The 19,217-nt window shown below is 39.1% G+C and overlaps 1 protein-coding gene across 4 annotated transcripts in view; it reads left to right on the top strand.

Annotated features, from left to right (window-relative positions):
- The first annotated feature begins 518 nt into the window (after positions 1-518).
- LOC111640145 (neuronal acetylcholine receptor subunit alpha-7-like) overlaps positions 519-19,217 on the top strand; it is a 34,197-nt gene continuing 15,498 nt past the window's right edge. For all 4 annotated transcript variants that reach the window (XM_023386141.1, XM_023386139.1, XM_023386142.1 and 1 more), the window contains exons 1-2: positions 519-778; positions 17,895-18,034. In XM_023386141.1, the coding sequence (XP_023241909.1) occupies positions 703-778; positions 17,895-18,034 (216 nt within the window). In that variant the 5' untranslated portion in view covers positions 519-702. The remainder of the gene's footprint in view (positions 779-17,894; positions 18,035-19,217) is intronic.

Here is a 19,217-nt window from a genome sequence, read left to right as displayed (position 1 = left end):
CTATCCGCATTACTTTCCGTATCAAGTCCGCCCACGCCAAACTTAACGAAAGGAAACTGTACGGTCGAATAGTCGAGTTACGTCCGTACACATTCTTCCATACGAGTCTTCTTGTATTTTTCTACGTATTTGACAGGAGCAGGAAGATTTATCCTTCGCTCGGTGACGAGGGGGGACTTCTCACGCGAGATGGAGTAAAGCGAGAGGAGTAACGGACTTGTCATAAAGGAAAGAGAAAGAAAAAATCCGCGGATGCAATCCTCCTCCGCGCCGATCGGCGCGGAGAAGTAGATCATCCAGGCAGGAAGAAGAGGAGGGGGAGGATAGAGACTCCATCCGTTTTGTCCCGAGCTTCTTCACCCGGAGGTCGGAGAGGCGCGAGACGGATGGAAAAGAGAGAAATTCCGGAAAAGAAAGTGTAAAAATCCGGAGACGGTCCGGAAAAACGGAACCGGCCGCCCCGCGCCGCGCCGGGCGCATGCGCCGGGGCATAGCGTCAGACGGTGTTGCGGCAAGGATCGCCGTTGCCACGGGGACATGGGAGTGACGGACAGAAGCGGTTAGTGGAAGCCTCGGAACTGCCGGCCGCACTCCCGTTCCGTCTTTCGTTCGGTGCGCAACTACGGGGCGTCATGCCGCAGACCTACCGGATATGGCAATAGTAGCGAGGTGTGGGGTACTCGTCGTCGGTGGCCCAGCACTATGGAAAACAGTCTAGTGGGAGGCATTCATCTCACCCATCTGTTCGTCTCCATCATTCTCTTCTGTCTTCCTCACGGTAAGTGTTTGCCTCATCGATTTTCCCCCATCCTATCGAATTAAGGCGATTAACGGCCCGTCGGAGACGCGGATTTTCTGACTTGGAGTTTCTACACTCGCGGTCCTGACCCTCTTCCCACCTCTCTCGGTTTCGTCCCGCACAATCGAAACTCCACCTATCTCCCTTCCGTTCTGTTGTTTCTTAACCACATTTTCCTCGTGCCTCTTCCCGGGAAAAAAAGAAAACGTCCTCCCCCCCTCTCTCTCTCTTTCTCTCCGTTCCCGCATCCCTCTAGTCCGAGTTATATCGCCGTTCTTCCTCTGTGATTTTTCCAAAAATTGCAAGTCGGATGCTCTTCATCCTCCCGGATTCTCGTCCCGGAGAAGTGGATCAAAACTCTCCATCCTAACGGGAGGTCATACTCGAAACGTAAAAGTTCGTCGCCCGATAGTTCTCGTCGGTCTTTCGTGATTGCGCGTGAGTATTCGAGAAGTGGTGCGGAAGGGAAATATCCTCCGGGAGGAGCGTTTTTTCCCCCCCTCCCATCCTTTTCTACTGATTTTTCCGTTAGATGTAAAGCGAGACTACCGAATTATGGATCGACCGGATATCCGTCTCGGAATCCACCGCGGCGTCGGCTTCCGAACGGGTTCGTGTACTCGGGCCCGGAGTAACAATTAGGTGGCTTTCAAAATGGCGACCGTAATCGGCTCGATCTTTCGATCGGACGACGTCGAGCCGCTCGGGATCGATGCAGGAAGAAGGTATCCGCGGGCAAATTCCAACCGGAAGATTAGCCCGAGTAGGGTTTCCGTATTTTGGTTCGATCTCCCTCCCCCTCGTGGAGTGCACGGGGCGAAACGAGGTGCAGAAACACCTGATCATCCCTTCACAGTTAGCTGGGTTATCATTCTCTTTCCGATTGGAAAATGATGGAGATGAGATCGTTTGAAAGCTTAACGCTAGAATTGAGATATTTTCTTTATTCTTGCTCTCGGAAAAGATGAGGATGAGCAAGAAAAGAAATCAGGATGCAACAGATGGAAAACTCTAATTTTTTTCCTCCGTCCAAATCTTGGGATGCTGGGAAACGATTTTGATCACTTCTTTCGTTAAATCCCGTAAGGAATTCGGCTATGGCTTCATTTTCCTACCGTTTTTGACATTAATTATAAAATATTCTTTTTATTTTTTAACGTTATTTTTGTCACTTATCCCGTATTCCACGCTACCACATCGTTGTAAACAATTAAACATTTATCAGTTCGTAAGAGGTAAAAAAAAAGGAAATCAATCTTCACCGGTTTCCCATCCTCCATATTAACAGGTTTGCGTGGAGTGAGCGAATGATGAAAGATCTCTTATGAATTAGGAAAGAAGCGATGGGGATGAGGAAACGAGAAAGAAGAGTTGATTGACGGAAATTTGGAGATAGAAGAAAGAAAATAGAGCTAGAAAATTTGGCGTAGCGCGAGTCGCAAATCATGGAGTTACTTTAAAATAGGAGCGCGTAACCTCTTCCCTATATCTTAGATAATGTTCGGATTGTGACGTTGAGATCCGAATTCCGGTTCCAACCAGAATATCTGTATCCTCCTCCTCCTCCTCCTTTTCCACCCACCATTCTAGTTATTGCTGTTACGCTTATTGTTAAAACTACTACCGATCGATGAACCTCCTTCGATTTGTAAGCCAAGCGTCGAGAGTTCACTTATGGTAACCGTTACCTGCGTAACCTAAATTAATAATAATAGCTCGCGAATGGCAATAGTTACGGTTACAATTGACTACTCGCATCAATAAGCTATTACTATTAAAGTAATAGTTGTCCGATCAGTTGTCTTCTTCTTCTTCTTCTTCTTCTTCTTTGTAAATTTGATGGATTTTCGTGGAAAATTCTCATTAAATCGAGCCATATTCTTCCCGTTTATAACGTTACGGCGTCAACGTAACGCGGAACCGAGTAGGAAGGGGTTGAAAAATCTTCGTATACACAGCTATGTGGTTGGCGTAGTAACGTTCTCTTATGTTTCCCGTTACGTTTACAACACAAATGACGTATTTTAGTTATTTATTAAGTCTTTATACGTTACATTACGCTAAGGAATCCTTCCATTTGGGGCGTAACGACGAAGGAAAGAGAGGAGCATTACACTAATGACGTCGATCGTCCGGTTAACGTCCTCCCGGGAACGTTGGTAATAACGGAAGTTATTACGCCATCCCATAGTTAATAAAAAAAAGATTTTCATATTACGTCCAACGTAACTGGTTAAAGGATCATTTTCTCATCCACAGTGCGGTTGTTCCACACAATTGTTACGTAGATAAACCGAATGCTTTCGTTGTATCCTCCTAACTGACGAAACGTAACTGTAATGCTACTACTACGTTACGGGGTTTTGATCGAGTGACGAAGGGAGATAAGAACCGCGGTTTAGCGCGCGCTGCGATTAGAAGCTCGTAGGTGACCCGATGCAAGGAATAGTTCGGGGGCGACACGATGACGTGGAGTAAGGGACGGGTGGAGGCAATTAAATAGCGATTAGTCGTCGGGGCCGCGGAGCGTGACGATAAACTTGGCGACAAAGTAAACTGCCAACAGAGGTTAATTGAGAAGCGCCCTAACCTTAATTAACTCGGTTTTTCTCCAAAGAAAAAGCCGATACGGTACTCTGTCTGCTCGTGCGATAATCGAAGTTTCTGTCTCTCCCTCCCCACCCCCCGTTCCGAATCGGGACGACAAGACGACATTTCTCACTAATTACCAAAGATGGTCCTCAGATTAACCCTTTCCCCCCCCCTTCCACGTCACATCCTATCAAATTCAGTACTCCGGGTGCCAACCAAAGACGTCGGAAAAGTTTAGTTTTCAAAGTGGGATGCTGCGGTGATGAAGTCGGAATTACGAAAGAAGGTGACGTGACATCCGGTTACGTCACACCATATGACGTGGCGATTATCCGTTCTGTCGATTCACGAGAAACGGAAGAGGGAGATTGGTACATTTGGTATTGTCCTAGTCACGCGCCAGATTTGCATAAAGGGCGGGAAGTTCCGTCCTCCGCTCGGATGGACGATTCTAATTAATCCAATTTATGGCAAATTTACGAACGTTAATCGTTCGGCCCCCGGCCAACTTCGGTTTGAATCGCCGTTAATCGCTGGAAATTTACCCGTTTGCTTCAATAATTGGAAATGTTTGAGTGCCGGAGGCGCCGATGTCTCCCTCCGTTCCCCCCTCTACACGGTCACGTGCTTCGCTGACGAATGAATCGAGACACGAGAAACGTTCCTCACCCCTCGTTAGAGTGAGCAGTTAGAAAGTTTACTTTTCGCTCTCTCTGTCACTTTTATCCGGGAGAAAGGATGCTCGAGAGCTCGAGAATTTAAAGTTTAGAGATTAAAATGGGTAGAAAGAAGAAGTTTTTCTTCATATTTCTAATCTAAACTCAATTTAATGATCAGAAAATAAAAAGAAAACTCTCCTCCCTTTCTCACTGCCTCTTACGATCTTCTCTTTATCATCCCGCTCCTCCTGGAAACTAGTTGGATTGAAGTACCGAGGGAATGCCTCCCGGTAGAAAACTGACCCCTAATTTAGTTTTATACACTCTTCACGTGTGAGGTCCGAACCCGCGACTCGTTTTATCCATTGCATATTTCTCTCCAGCATCTTTAAAAACTAGGATTTTGATTCATTTTCCTTGATATATAATCCGTTTGGGATTGCACTAAATCGAGTATTTCTCGTATTTAACGCCGGATTTAAGTGGATGTACTAAACTAGACAAGTTTTCTGATAGGTTAGGATATTAATTTACAAATTTATAATTAAGTCAACGGAAGGATAGGAAGAAGATGAAGCTCATAAGTTAGAAGCGAAGGAGCAACAGCTCGAGCATTCTCCGCGAAGAGAAGTATCGATCCAGGGGTAAGAGAGTTGTAAGAAGCTAACTCGAAACAATTTATCGATTAGGAAAAGACGCTTTACCGATTCAGATGTTCGAGACAAAAACTTGATTGATCGAGATAAAGTTTCTCGAACCGGATCTACGGTACCTGCTCCGTTTCAAAGTACAAATAATTACATCCGACACTTTGAAAAACTTTACAGAAATATAAATCTTACAGACGTGAAGGTAATAGAAAGAAACCCTTTACAACCCTATAAGTCAATTTAAATCTTGTAAATAATTAAGGAGATAAAAGATAAACCTGAGCATTCTGATGATAAACGAGATTTACATCATCTTCTCTAAGATTTTGGCATCATTTTATTCACTTATTCTGATTTAATCACGTTTGTGTCGACGTTCTCTCGAATTTTCTTGCACCTGGAGTAATTTATCATGTTTTATAGGACTTGCGGCGCCAATCTCGATAGATATTCGGTACTTGGCGCCACTTAATTGAAGCGAAATTTTCCTGAATCATCAGCTGATCCCTGTTATCACCTCTGTAATAATGTTTGCAGGTGTTCGTTGTATCTAGCACGATTCTTATTGTTCTAAGGTATTGTTTTTCTTTGTATACATCCCCGGGTTTCGTCAACAATCCGCTTTTCTTCTAACCAAACGGAGGCACGTACATCGACTTAAGCGCCTTCTTTACTTGCTGCAGCATCCTCGCTTCTTCGAAATCCCCTTACACAAAGAAGAGCATCTCTCCGGGCAAATAAACTTCAGAATATATTTTCCATATAACCTAACATTACAGAATTTATTTCAAATACTATTATAATATACGGCGACGTTCGATATGCAATATTCCAGCCGTCATTTTCTTGTAAAATGCTTACAATTTCTTTGATCCCGCTCTTCTTTCTCTTAAGAGAGATGGAGATTATGAATTTACGTTAAAATATATTAAAAAATTAATTAAATTTTACACAATTTTTAATGTTTACACGTCGGGATGAGGACGAGGGATGCTGTGGATGAAAGTTTTGGAATAACTTTCCTCTAGTATTAGAGACGTAACAATTGTTGCATCACTTGAAAACTCTTACCGAGTAACTGGTATTGTTACATTGTTTCTTTCGATCATTTATATATTTTATCGTTAAATCGTTTTAAAAAATTAAAGTTTAAACATGAAACTAATTGACAAATTGGAATTTGTTACGTAGGAAGGTATCGGAAACGACTTATCCGTGACGCAATGGCGCGGGTCACTTCCACTGTTTACGAATGGGGAGAATTGCCATTCGCTCATTGATTCGCTCTCCTCGTCTCGTCCGCGGTCTACTCCTCCTCAAAATGAACCAATTGCTAACATAAACCTATACCAAATTAAAGGAACGACGTTTGACTTAATGACGTTCTCACTAAAGACTTAACAGAAGTGCATCACTTGTTTAGGATTCTTCCTATGTTCTATAAAAAATATCCCTAAACGGTGATGATATTATCACTTTAAACTTTCATATTATCGATTCGAACATTCGATACAATGCGGTTTGTGGGTGTAATTAAGTTTAATAGGTGTAGAAGGGGGGAGAAGTGATACGACGTGATTCTTCTCTACTTAAGCTTTAAAAACACAATATTTTCGACAAAATTGTATATTTTAAAGGCTTATTTTTAATGGAGCGGTATATTTTAAAGGCTTATTTTCGATAAATCTTCAAAATAGACACGTTAAATCGTATAACGTAATCGAAAACACCACTCTTTAAGTAGTGTTGCGTTACACAAATTCCCCTGTAAATTTAATCGATTCTCGGATTTATTGATGTAATATTCCCGTAATTATACGAAAATTTACGCAATATTTAACGTTTAAATTATAAAAAGAAACGTTTTTTTGTACTCCTACACGACTATAAATCCTCAGTTGATGGAGGTTAAAAGTTACTCGCATTTTATGGTCATTGAATGTAACTGCTACTGAATATGAATTTGTGCTTTGTTCGACGTTTACTAAAATGATTTTCTAGTTAAAATATATCCGATAGTAAGGGAAAAATAGTAAGGGGGAATGCAAAGAAAATGACATTATTAAAATGCTAAAGGGATAAATTCCTTGTCGAAATTTCTGGCACGTATCTTTTCACCAGCATCCCAACAAGAAAATTGGCAATTTCGATAGAAAATGACACGAAATCACTAAATTAAATTACGTTCCAGTACAGAAAACTGAATAATAAAACGTATGACACAAACATCAACACGGGAATAATGCTGTGGTTTATTATATAAAATTCCGGAATTTATCCATCCCTGTCGATTTGTATCATAATATAATAGGACCTACTCATAAAAATCTAATATAAAAGTCGAAAATGTAAACAAAAATTGTACCAGATTTATGTATAAATATAATGAAAAACATTGTATATTAATGTTCTCCATCCATTTTTTCCCCTTTGTTATCGCAGTGTTATCCATCAGTACGATGCACAATTCAAATCGTGTTTACGCTAGGAAAAAGTCACCAAAAAAAATGCCAGGAACACGCAACCAATAAGCGATTTTTAATCGTAGAGGCAGGAAGGAGAATATAAATAATTCAGTCGACGTGTGGCATCGTTTTATTGCTCTCTTTCTAAGAATATATATATATATATATACAAATACAATGCACACACCTTCAATTTCTTTCTGCAATAACTTACTGCATGGAATTCCTGTTTTAACATGGTTTAATTATGTTGATTTTTAGGATTTAATTTATATATGGAATTCTCGAGAGTCTGCTACTTGTCTAAAAGACAATACTTTCTGCGGTTAGCCAATCTTCAAGCCGTAAATCCAACAGCAATGAAGAAGAAAGATTAGCATCTCTGGATTGCTCCGCATCATCATCTTTCCTAAGCGGATAAATTTACGATTTTCTCTACAAAAAATTTACCAAAATTGGTTCCTAAATGGTAAATTTTTCCTATTTTTCTGTCGGATAGATAATATTTTCTTTGGTTTTTTTGACACCATAAATCCAACCACAAAGAAGAAAGATTAGCATCTCTGAATTGCTCCGCATCATCTTCCTTTCTGAACGGATAAAATATATGTTTGTGCCAAGAAAAATTTACCAAAATTGGTTCCCGAATGGCACACTTTTCTCATTTTCATGTCGAATTTAATCAAAGAATCTTGTTCCTAGAGTAAATAGTGATTTCAATCGACTCTCCAATCGGATGAGTGATGCGGAGGATAACTTTTTTAACTCGTAAAACTTCTCACACTTTCTACACCACGGTTGATTGTAGTTCACGATCGACCGCTCGACTATACTCGGTATACTATATCCTATACCTTTTTTTTTATAACTATGGAGCTGGCGAAGAGCCTCAGCAGCTGCAGCGAACTCGATATTACAAAGTGCGACTTTAACTTTAGATTAAACTCGAGATTGATGGAAAAACTTCCAATTTTATACAGCGTAACTCTTATATTATCATTTATGAGCCTTTTATTGAAATAATATTTTAATTTACGTTAGAAAAAAATTGAAAATATGCATAAGTTGGAAGCATTTTTTACTTAATTTCTAGTGTTTTAAACCCTTCATTTTGAGGTAAACTCCTGGGAAAATTTATTTTTCTTAACAATTTTAATATTTTCAAACTAATTTCGGAACTCCATCTCATTTTTTTTTTCTATTTTCTTTAAGTAAATACACGGAGTTATCATAGTTCTCGATTTATTTTTAATATATTCAATCGAACCCTCAAGGCATTCGTTCCAAAACTTCTCTCCCTCTCATTCTGTAAGCTACTGATTCCTCTCATTCTTTCCCAAAAACGAAAATAAATATTTTAAAGTAAGTAAATAAATAGTTAAACAAGGAATTTAATATAAAATTTCATCATCTTCAGCATCCGTAAGTGATCATCATCCTGCAGCATCCCAAACAAAAACTGACTTCATCTACGATTTAAAATGTACTAAATTAACGCGTAGAGAGATATTTAGAGAAGAAAATACTGTAAATTTTAACTAGAAAAAGGTATTCAGAACTAAGAAATCGAGATTTCAAAAATCTATTTTTGTATACAAAGTGATGTATGTTTGTAGAAAAGCTCTATTTATAGTATGCTTGAAAATATATTTCACATTCTACGTGTAGAAGAATAGATGTATATTTTTGACATTTTATAAATAGGATGATAGGTAAATATCTATAAAAAATGTCTTACGTAAACTAAAATCCTTCGACTGAAAAAATAAATAAGTATCGTCGTCGTGTAACCAAGTGACAATTAAATCAATGATGCGGATGAAGCATCATCGTGAAGCATCTGCTGACTATAAAAACATTTACGTACGAATTTAAGTGGTCCTATTTAAAAATTTCGAGTTATTTTTTTAAAATATTTTAAGTGTTTTCCTTGTTTTTTCCTTTTTTTAATTCATAAAACAGCCTAGAATGTGGAGTATATTCACTGCCTCTTATAATCCCTACGGTGGAAAACTACTTTACAGATTGTAATTTGTGAATTAAAATGGAACTTCCCTGGCTACTAGACGTTGGAAAAGATATTTTACTATATTCTAGACACGAACTCTACACGTTAAATAACCATAATTGCAGCTATAATGTCGCTACACCTATTTTATTGCTCAATATTTTAATTAGTAATAGCAATTTACGTAGCACTCTCCCCACTCTTTCTGCTCTCTTGAATTTGAATGTATGACTCGAAACGTTACACAAACTTATTCTGTTTGCTAACACGTGTACTGTGCAGTACATGTATGTAGTACGCAATTACCTCATAGGGTATATAATATAAAAAGTAAATATATGACTTACATGTTTGTAATTCTAGAAGAGCATTACGATATAATTGTAGTAAATAACAACATAATGTTAAATAATGGCATAATGCTGAGGATCAATGTTGTAGAAGCACGCTATTTTCTCTTGTTGATGAATGGAAATTCGATGTTTTCCATGATAAAATATACTTAAATTTTAATGACCTTTCTGCATTGTGTAATGTTTTCTAAATATTACAGGAAGACAGGAAAACAATACTCGAAATATATAGTTAAATTATAGAGGAGAACAATGCTTTGATGGAAAATGTTTAATGGTAAAGATGCTGAGAATGTTTAATTTAATGATAAAGATGCTGAAGATGTATAATGGTAAAGATGCTAAGTTAAGGATGCTGAAGATGTTCAATGATAAAGATTCTGAGGATGTTTAATGATAAAAATGCTGAGGATGTATAATGGTAAAGATGCCGAGGATGTTTAATAAAGATGCTGAATATGTATAATCATAAAGATGCTAAGGTAAGGATGCTAAGGATGTTTAATGATAAAGATGTAAATTCCGGAAAGACGTACAAAATATTAATTTATAATCATAAAACTAAGAAAAGGGGTTTCTGTAGTATTCTAAATCTATATTTTTAGGGTGTTTCTGTGATAGTAAGTCAGGTACCACAAGGAGAAAATTGTTTAACACCGCATTTCAGACTCGAAAACATCTAAAAACCTATTGTTTTTTTCGATGTGTTAGCATTATATCATTTGGTTAGCGAAGGAGAAGGTAACTCGTCTACCTTTTTTGTTCAATTTATAACAATGCCACTTCCAACTTCATCATTTGTCACTGATACCTGAGATAGGTATCATTAATCTGGATGGTGAGAGTGGAGAACAAAGGTTGATACAAAGTCGACCGAGTGCATCTTTTAAGAATGATCCTACTCGCTTAAACCCCCTTTTTTAAATATTTAATAAAGCAATTGACTTTTTTTTCATACAAACTTAAGCTCTCTGCTCAAAATATCGTTAAGAAGATGCAGTTTTCTTAAGGGATGCTCGTTGTCTTTGTTGTAAAACGATGCAAAATTCCTTCGTCTCATATGTTTTATTTAATTAAATATAATTAGATGAATCCACTGTCGTCTATTGACTTTCATATATGTGTTTGCTTTCAGTCTGCCTCCGCCCTTTTCCTATAACTTGGTGATAAGTCTAATTGATTTATCCATTCTATAAGCCGATTATCTCATCTCCTTTACTGCTTCATTTTGCTCCTTCGACAGAAACACTTTTGGAATAATTCTCATTGAAAAAACTCAAGAGATCTTCTTTGAAAACACGAGAATGTTAAAATCTCTTTTCTTCCTCTAATCCACCCTTCAAAATAAGTGGAATTGTATAAAAATTCTCGTGAACATCCCACCCTTTGATATGCACGTTTCTCTGATGGAGAGGTGAAAAAAGGGGCAGTTTTCGACCTTAAATTTACACTCCAGTTGACAATATCCACTAAATTGGCCTGTTTTCGATCGTTTCTAGAGCTGGAAACACTTGCTAACCGCGTTCCAATGTCGATGCTTATAATGGAATGCCACAATCTACATGGTAAACACGTCGCTTCCTAACGATGACCTTTGACGTCTCGTGACGACTCTATAACATTTCGTACGTGCGATTATCCCAATTTGTCGAAAAGTAGTGTTTAAAGCGACAGAACGAACCGCTTTCTATAAAAGAATTCGTTAAAAAAGGAAAAAAAAATCTGATACTTCTTTCCATGTGATGCGGAGGAGAACTCGGATAAATCTTAGGGATGCTGTTACAATATCGTAAAGATAAAGCATTTATTTGACGAAAAGATCGTCGTGAGACCTTCTAAATTTTATAGAAGAGTATAAAAATTCTCAAATACAATAGCTGTAAACAATCGCGTGACATCCGGAAGCGAGCGGCATTTGTATCCCTGGAATATTCTCATAATCCACATCAGCACGACACTGCTTAATGAGATTTCAAGCTTCAGTAATAACGATATACTCAAAATTCACGATGATGTAAGTTTATTGAAAATATCTTATTAATTATTAAGTTATATACACGTTTATTTATTTAATTACTCCAAGTTTATGAAGTTTTTGTTATACAATCCTGAAAGAGCACGTGATTTTTTTCATAAAATTCTACGAGATGGAAAATAAAACAAAGTCAGGACCGTGCTCCTATTCATTTGCAACGCGTATGACGCAAAAGGATAAAAATATAACGTAACGCACGCGAGCTTGACGCGGAATTAATTCCAATTCCTCTAGCGATACGTCATCATTGAAGTAGTCGTTTTTACTCCATCGTCACGTCGTTTCTTTAACGACGAGTCGTTACGAGTCGTTTCTAGCGTATTCGTCATCATTACATCACACATATGACCACATTGGTGTGATGGAAACGGCTTATCTTCAACCGTTGCGCATTCCATTAAACTAAACAAAAGGTGCTCCTGTGTAATGGCATATTTTACACCCCATTTTTCCGCGAAGAGTAACTGCAAATTTCGTCCTGACTACAACGCTATTGGATGCTGTCAGACCACTACCGGATGGTGACAATGATGTCATTCTGACACTTAAAAGCTAACACGGGAGTCGAGGTCATCTCGTCGATGTCTGGTCAACTGACAGATAACAACGTCGCTCCGTCCTACGCTTTCAGAAATGGTAGATAATTCAGTTTCTCATCATTTTCTGAGTTTACTTTCTCTGATTTAATACAGAACATCAAATTCTCTATTCATCCAGCTTTTACTTAGTGAATTAATTTTGTTTCTCTAACGATTAACAACACACTCGAGATAACGCGGAGCAATCCACAAGATGTATGGAGTGTTCGCATTTAATGGACTATATGTACTAATCGAACAGGTTGTTGGCTGCTTGGGGGGGAGTATAATCTTGACGTAATGACGCCATTTTAACGATTTAGATCATACACATCGTCGAAATTCTTTCTGTGTCGTCACGCTGTAGAATCCTCACGCATCTGGAGGATCTGAAAGCTCGAAGGTAAAGTCAGGAGGATGCAAACTTCCTCATAAACAATGGAAACGTATGCTTATCACTGCAATCCAGAATAAAGTAAATATTAATTATATTTAGTTAAATAAATTTATTAGGTAATTATAACCGAAACAAAATTCATCACAGAACAAATACAAAATTTAAAATAAATTAGTTACGATACAAATTAATTTATTTATTAAATATGATTATCATAAGATCTAATCACTCACGGCGGAGTTAGATATCGATCGGTTGATAGATACTCGATTTTCTGATAAACCCCCGATCAATAGGTCGTTAATTTTTGCAATTTCTCACTTAAATCGAACTATATTTTATTTAAATTTACTCGTAAGATAGCATTTAAGATCCATAACACACGTATTTTACCATAATTTCCAAAGGATGCGGAAGAGCCGGATGCTAGAGAATGGAGATGAAAATTTCATCTCCAGCATCCTCTGGTGCTTATCATCAGTAGTAATTGATGTAGAAGTAATTTTATTCGATTATATTTCAATTTTTTTAATAGATAATTGCGGTTTTTCTTTCACTAAAGTCGATGGCTTAACTAAAATTCCAGTTAGGTTTGTTAAAAAACATTCAGTAAATGTAGTATCGATGTCAAGATGAGATGACTCGACACGGCTCCTTAATTTCAATACGAAAATCTTGAGAGAAAGAGAGAGAGAGAGAGAGAGAGAGAGAGAAAGAGAGCCAAGAGTACCTGGAGTGGAAGATTTCATCAGTAAAGCATTAATCGGTAGAATAACGATGGTTTTCTCTTTTCTAAATCGTAATTTACTCGAGATGTCCACTGGAATAGAATGTCGATCGGGCTGCAGATGCGGAGGATGATGTATACATTCTGTGATATAAATAGACAGGAAACTGAAGCCGTAATTCTTTTACTTTACTAGAAAACACTGAACAGGCAACTTATGCTATTTCTCTAAACGATACTGCACAGTTTCTTTGTGTTTTTCTGTCTACTTCCATTACTTTTCTCACCACCAATCGATGGATAGGAGATTCGGATTTTCTAAACAGAAATTCCTTTTTTCCTAGCCTTCTTTAACTCTTCATTTCATATTTTTATTGTCGAGAGAAACGTAAAAAAGTGCCAAATTATATAGAAATTCCGTAAATATCTCTGTAATTTGTCCCCACGACACGTTTCCTACCACTAGCGCTTTATGACTTCGCTAGGCCCAAGCCGATTTGAATTAAGAGGCCTCAAGTTCGTGTGGGGATTTTCTTAAAAAAGATTGTTTTGGGGCCCCTTCAGAGAGGGACAAACGATGCATTTCTCTCCGGATCGTGTAAATATCCCCACAAAATATAGTAAAAGTGATTTTCTACAGGCAATTGAAGATTTTTTGGCATTAGGATAGGGATCCACTGCTCAAACAATTGCCGATTCACATTAGTAGAATTTGACGTATGCACGTTTAAGCAGTAAAATAGGAGGCCCGCTTAATGCCCGAGAGGAATCCTTTTGTGGAAATATAGTACCCGTTAGGCACAGGTGAAGGAGAAAATTACGTTTTCGTCATCGCCGGCACGCAGCTGTTCATCACGCTACAACATGTTAAACACCCGGTTGGGTAAGTTAGTTATAAATCTAGTGTTTGGCCAATTTACTCTTCTCGATTATTTGCTACATCTAACATCTCCTACTTCACGCATACATTACAGGAGTGATGATTATATGGTTCTTATTGTAAACGAGTACGTAATTTATTTAACCAATATCTCCCTGCTTTCTATGTTAACGTAATTTCCTCTAGTGTATTCTTACGAATTCTACGTCAGACAATTAAAACACGAGAGAGATCGAGCGCATTACACAGAGGAAACAAGCGCTCGTATATATATATTCGTCTGAGCCTTTTATTTGGCCACAGAAGACAATAGTATTCCTCCAAAAGGGGAGATAATCCCCGCTGGCGTCTTCTTAATTCCCACTACCGAGGAGGAGGAGGAGGAACGTGAGAAAAATTGTGAAACGGAGCGCGAAATTAAAGACATTTCCGCCGCGCGGTGTTAGTGGGCGCTTCCGTCGTCCGTAAACATTTTATTAAATTGTTTTCCTGGCAACACTGCCGGATTTCGCGTGACTATGGATCAAACTCGGAGGGGTAGTCGCACGTGACGGCCGTTCTTGTCCTTCCGACGTGTTACCAGCCGCAGAGACAATACTTTTTTTTCGGAGAGAACGAGAGGATGCGGCCGTCCGTCAAAGTGTCGGCTTTCAATTTGCGCAATCGAGTTTCCGCCATCCTAATTGGATAAGCGAAGCGTGCTCGACGCCTTCCATCCCCGGCGCAATCATTTAGCCAACGGTGACGTACACGTCCTCCCATTCTTCACTCTCCTCTTCCGCCGGATCACGTACTGCCGCGTAAAGAATAACCACCCCCCTCCTTCTTCACGTCAGCGCTAATCTTACGTCATAAGCCACGCGTGATTATCCGGTAGGGGGAGGAGGGAGGGAGGGAGGAAAGCGATCCCGGATCGAAAAAAAATGACGTGCGGGTTATACGACGTTCCGCATTGGCGCTAGAAGTTAATGACTCCTTCCGTAGCGTAAAAAAAACGCCACCAAACGGCAGTTGGTGGAACTTCTTCTGTATGAATTGTGACTGCGATTTGTACAGGTAACTGTTGTCCGGACGGGGGGGGAGGAATCCACCAGAGAAAAGTGAGGAGGAGGAGTCGGCCTCACCACTTCCCTCCCCGTTTTCAGGGGATTAACGCCAACTTTCCGGCGCTTATCCTTCCGGACGGAGCGAGAGCTAGCGACTCGACTCGGTCCGGTGATCGATGGCGGTGACAACTAGCAACTGGAGCCGTCCCGATCGATAAACGAAAAGCAAGATGGCGCCGCCTGGTTAGAAAAAAGCTCCCCTCGTTAGCTTACGCGAGTCTCACGACAGCTCGCGGTTGCGAGGACGTCGCGCGCTAACGGATTACGTTGATCCAGCATCCCTCCTCCGGTTGGAGCGACTTCTCGGATCGAAGGGGGAGGGAACGAGAAGCCATCTAGAGTCAACAAGTGGACCGGGCCACGTCAGAAGAAATATCGACCATATTCTCTCTTTCCCTCCTCCTCTCCAGCTTCTTACACAGAAGAACCCAGTTAGATGTATCCCGCTTTCTTTATCGTTTTACACTAGAAGGTGGGAGATGCGCCAGCCAAAATATCCATTCCAGAGATGGAGGGTGACGAATTCCAACCGCGCAATGGCAACTGCAAAAAGGAGAGCGGTCCGAAAAACAATTTGTCACGTGTTTTTTTTTTTCGCCTCCGACGTCTCTGGAGATGCGGCGCCTACCGTTGTCGTTTCATATAAACAACGACTGCATTAATATTGACCCGATTTGTCGACCTCGTATCCCGACCATCCTTTTGGCGCGCGAGCTCTGTTGTCGGGGCAACCGCGCTGGGAAAATGGCGGTAGGAGAGACGAGACATTCTTGTTTTCTTCCTCATCTCGACGTGTTCTCGAGTGCAAAAACTTTCGCCGGACAGACAATTTAGCGGGATGGAGAATGGCTTTCCTCGTGACTTTCGACCGGAACCACCATCGCTGACTTGATCGAATTTACCGAAATTTTCTTCCGTCTGTCCGGAAATTAAAATAGGATCTCCAGGTTCACTTTCGAGAGAAGTTTCTCGAGGATCAGGATTAATTCGTCGATACTCAAGCGCTAGAATGTAACATGGAATGCCCTATTTGCAACAAGGAATTCTCCTTAATCTTCTTTCACACTACAGAAAATTTGTTACAGAATTTTCTGTTGTATAAAAGGAAAACCCAAACAGCATCCTGTTTCATAATATAATTATCGACGTCCCCCACCTTGCTATCGATCGTTTACCTCTCTCCTTAGCTTTCTCCTCTCCGTTCGTCAGATATCCCTGCCCATTCTCATCAAGAATCGACAAGGGTACCGCTTTGGGACCACCTCTAATCAGTCGGAGCTCGGTAACATCCGGGTAGGATGTTCCTGTTTTCGACATCTCTCTTTCCACCCAGCAAATTGCTTCGCATCCGCATGATGCGGACCGGAGCAATCTGGTTCGCATTATCTTCTCGTGATGCGGAGAGCGATTTAAACGGATCCTAAATTTTAGTATTTACGTATCTCCGCAGCATTCAGTCTCCTTTAGATTTATCGTATTTAAAACTCGTAACAGCATCACTAATTTAAGTATCAGTTCCTCTTGCTCTTCATTTTCCACAAGCTTCTCCCACATCATCTCTTACGAATCTTCCACTCTACTAAAAAAACGAGACATTCTATAAGAATAATTCTCTTATAATTCACTTTTAAAATTAATTTTGATTATTTTCCTGATGCTTCTAGAAAAACTTGGCATCAGGAAGATAATCAGGCTGCACCACCCCATGGAAAAGAAGCTATAAATCTAAGCTAAGAAAGCTCAACCCAGTGGATTTCTTACTTATTCGGCTCCGTCTTGGTGTGTAAATGTTGTTTGAATGACGTGATATGGCGTCGTAGAGACGCCACAACACGCGATCCTTTCTGTTTTTCTTCGAGTTTACAGAATTTTTTATCACGTGTTCGGGGATATTTCCGAAATCACAAAAGGAAATCCAACAGTTCAAACTTAAGAGTATTGTATTGACTTTCACGTTTGTAAATCTTTCAGAGAATCTCATTAACCCAACAGCATCTTCATCTTTTGAATATTTAACTATAATATTTGTAAAAAATCTATAAGAAAAATCCGTTCTTCTGTTGGAAAACGATGGATCTTTGCACGCAACGAAAACACGTTTTCATTTTTACATAATGTCCGACCTTAAAAAAAAGGAGACTAACTCTATATTTATATAATTTTTTTAATATAAAATCGAAGCTTTAGCGACGGGAAATCTTTCTTTTTTTTTCGTTATAAATAAATGTGATTTTGATGTACCGCATTCAGATATGGATTTTTATATTTAAAATATATTTTGAAAATGTTCAAATCTCGATACTCCCTCACGTTTCACTCTAACATTACTACTCCCTCCTCAGCATCATTCCTTCATTGTATGTCGTTATTTAAAATCGCATCGGCATCATCATGCGGTTTCAGATTCCTCCATTCTCTACTTAGTTTAAGGTACATTCCACTGGTACAGACTGGTACAAAACAGTTTGAATATTAGACTAATCCAGGGTGTTTACGGATAATCTTTCGAGAGGATCCAGTTTCCACTTTTAAATATTTATAATCCAGGAGGAATTAGTGATGGAGAGAGAGTTGTGAAGAGCATGATTCGCGATGGAAAGGGGAGTGTTAAGTGAGATGTACTGAATGTCTGGGTGTTTTTTCAGAGTCCAAGCAAGGTCCGCACGAGAAAAGACTGCTCAACAAACTGCTGAACGATTACAACGTGCTGGAAAGACCCGTAGCCAACGAGTCCGAGCCTCTACTACTCAGCTTCGGCTTAACGCTTCAGCAAATAATTGATGTGGTAAGTACCCTTTCCGTCCATTCGTTCGTCCGACTAATAGAAACTATGTGGGTCGCGCCGATTGCGTGGAGAAAGATGCGAAAATGATTCTCGATTCTCTTCCTCTTCTTTAAAATACTCCGTCTTTTGTTAATCTCGTGAATTTCTTAGAGACGTCAATACCGGATTCTCGGACGAAGAACTTGAGAAACAAAGCGGAAGAGGAAGAGAAGAATCATTTGGCAGATCCTCCGAGATTTCACGAAAACTCAAAGGTTATTGTAGAGAATGATCTAATTCTTTTCCGCCATCACCCGTCTTTAATTTCTGTGTTAATTTCTACCTCTTATGAAAGAAACCATCGATTTTTCTCTTCATTATCTGGTAGAAAATTCGCGAAGAAAATGAAACGAAAATATTTTTCATTTGGCTTCCGTTAAATCCATTCTAAGATATACAATTCCAGAAATGATACGGAAGAGAAGACGAAGCGCGTGCAACATCCGACATCCGTGGGAACATCGAAGGATAATTAACAACATGCCACCCGCTCGACGACCGACATCCAGGTCAACTGGTTCTCTCCACCTTCTTATCACGTGCCAGAATGAACGAGGAATTTATTGGTCTGAGAATTCTTTGGAGGATAATCCGATGTTTCAAGGTTGGACATTTACACGAAGGAAACGGAAAATATTTTCGTTTTATTCACTTTTCTGACCATTAAGTTTGGGAAAATGTGCGTGAACTCTACCTAAATTCAAATTTCGAATTAATTTTTATATTTATTTCTATATATTTACCGATTTTTCGAGCCAAATTAAGCACAGAAACTAATCAGAAGTTGCACTCGATTCTTTCTACTTCATCATTTATTTTACTCCATTTTCGTAGGCAGAATCTTTCAAAATATGTTAATTTTTCAACTTAAAATTTTATATTATTTGAATAATAATTTGTAATTTCATTCAGCAGGTTATAAAATTGCATAAAAATAAAAAATTTTCAAGTATTTTCTGCATTTTTTCCTGTTATACTTTGCTGAAATTCGAAATGGATGAAGAGGAGAAACTCTTGAGGGATTTAAAAAATATTCTGTAACGTTAAAAATCAATTGATTAACATAATCTTCTGTGGATTTCTCCATTGATTTTTGCCTGGATCTTACAAAGAGATCAATATGTTTAATGGGTCGAGTTTGTCA

Source organism: Centruroides sculpturatus, unplaced genomic scaffold (genome assembly GCF_000671375.1).
Source record: "Centruroides sculpturatus isolate CEXI.00-Female unplaced genomic scaffold, Cexi_2.0 scaffold1458, whole genome shotgun sequence".
Taxonomy (NCBI): Eukaryota; Metazoa; Arthropoda; class Arachnida; order Scorpiones; family Buthidae; genus Centruroides; species Centruroides sculpturatus.
The sequence above is the reverse complement of the archived record's forward strand: the minus strand, read 5'-3'. Positions and strand labels throughout refer to the sequence as shown.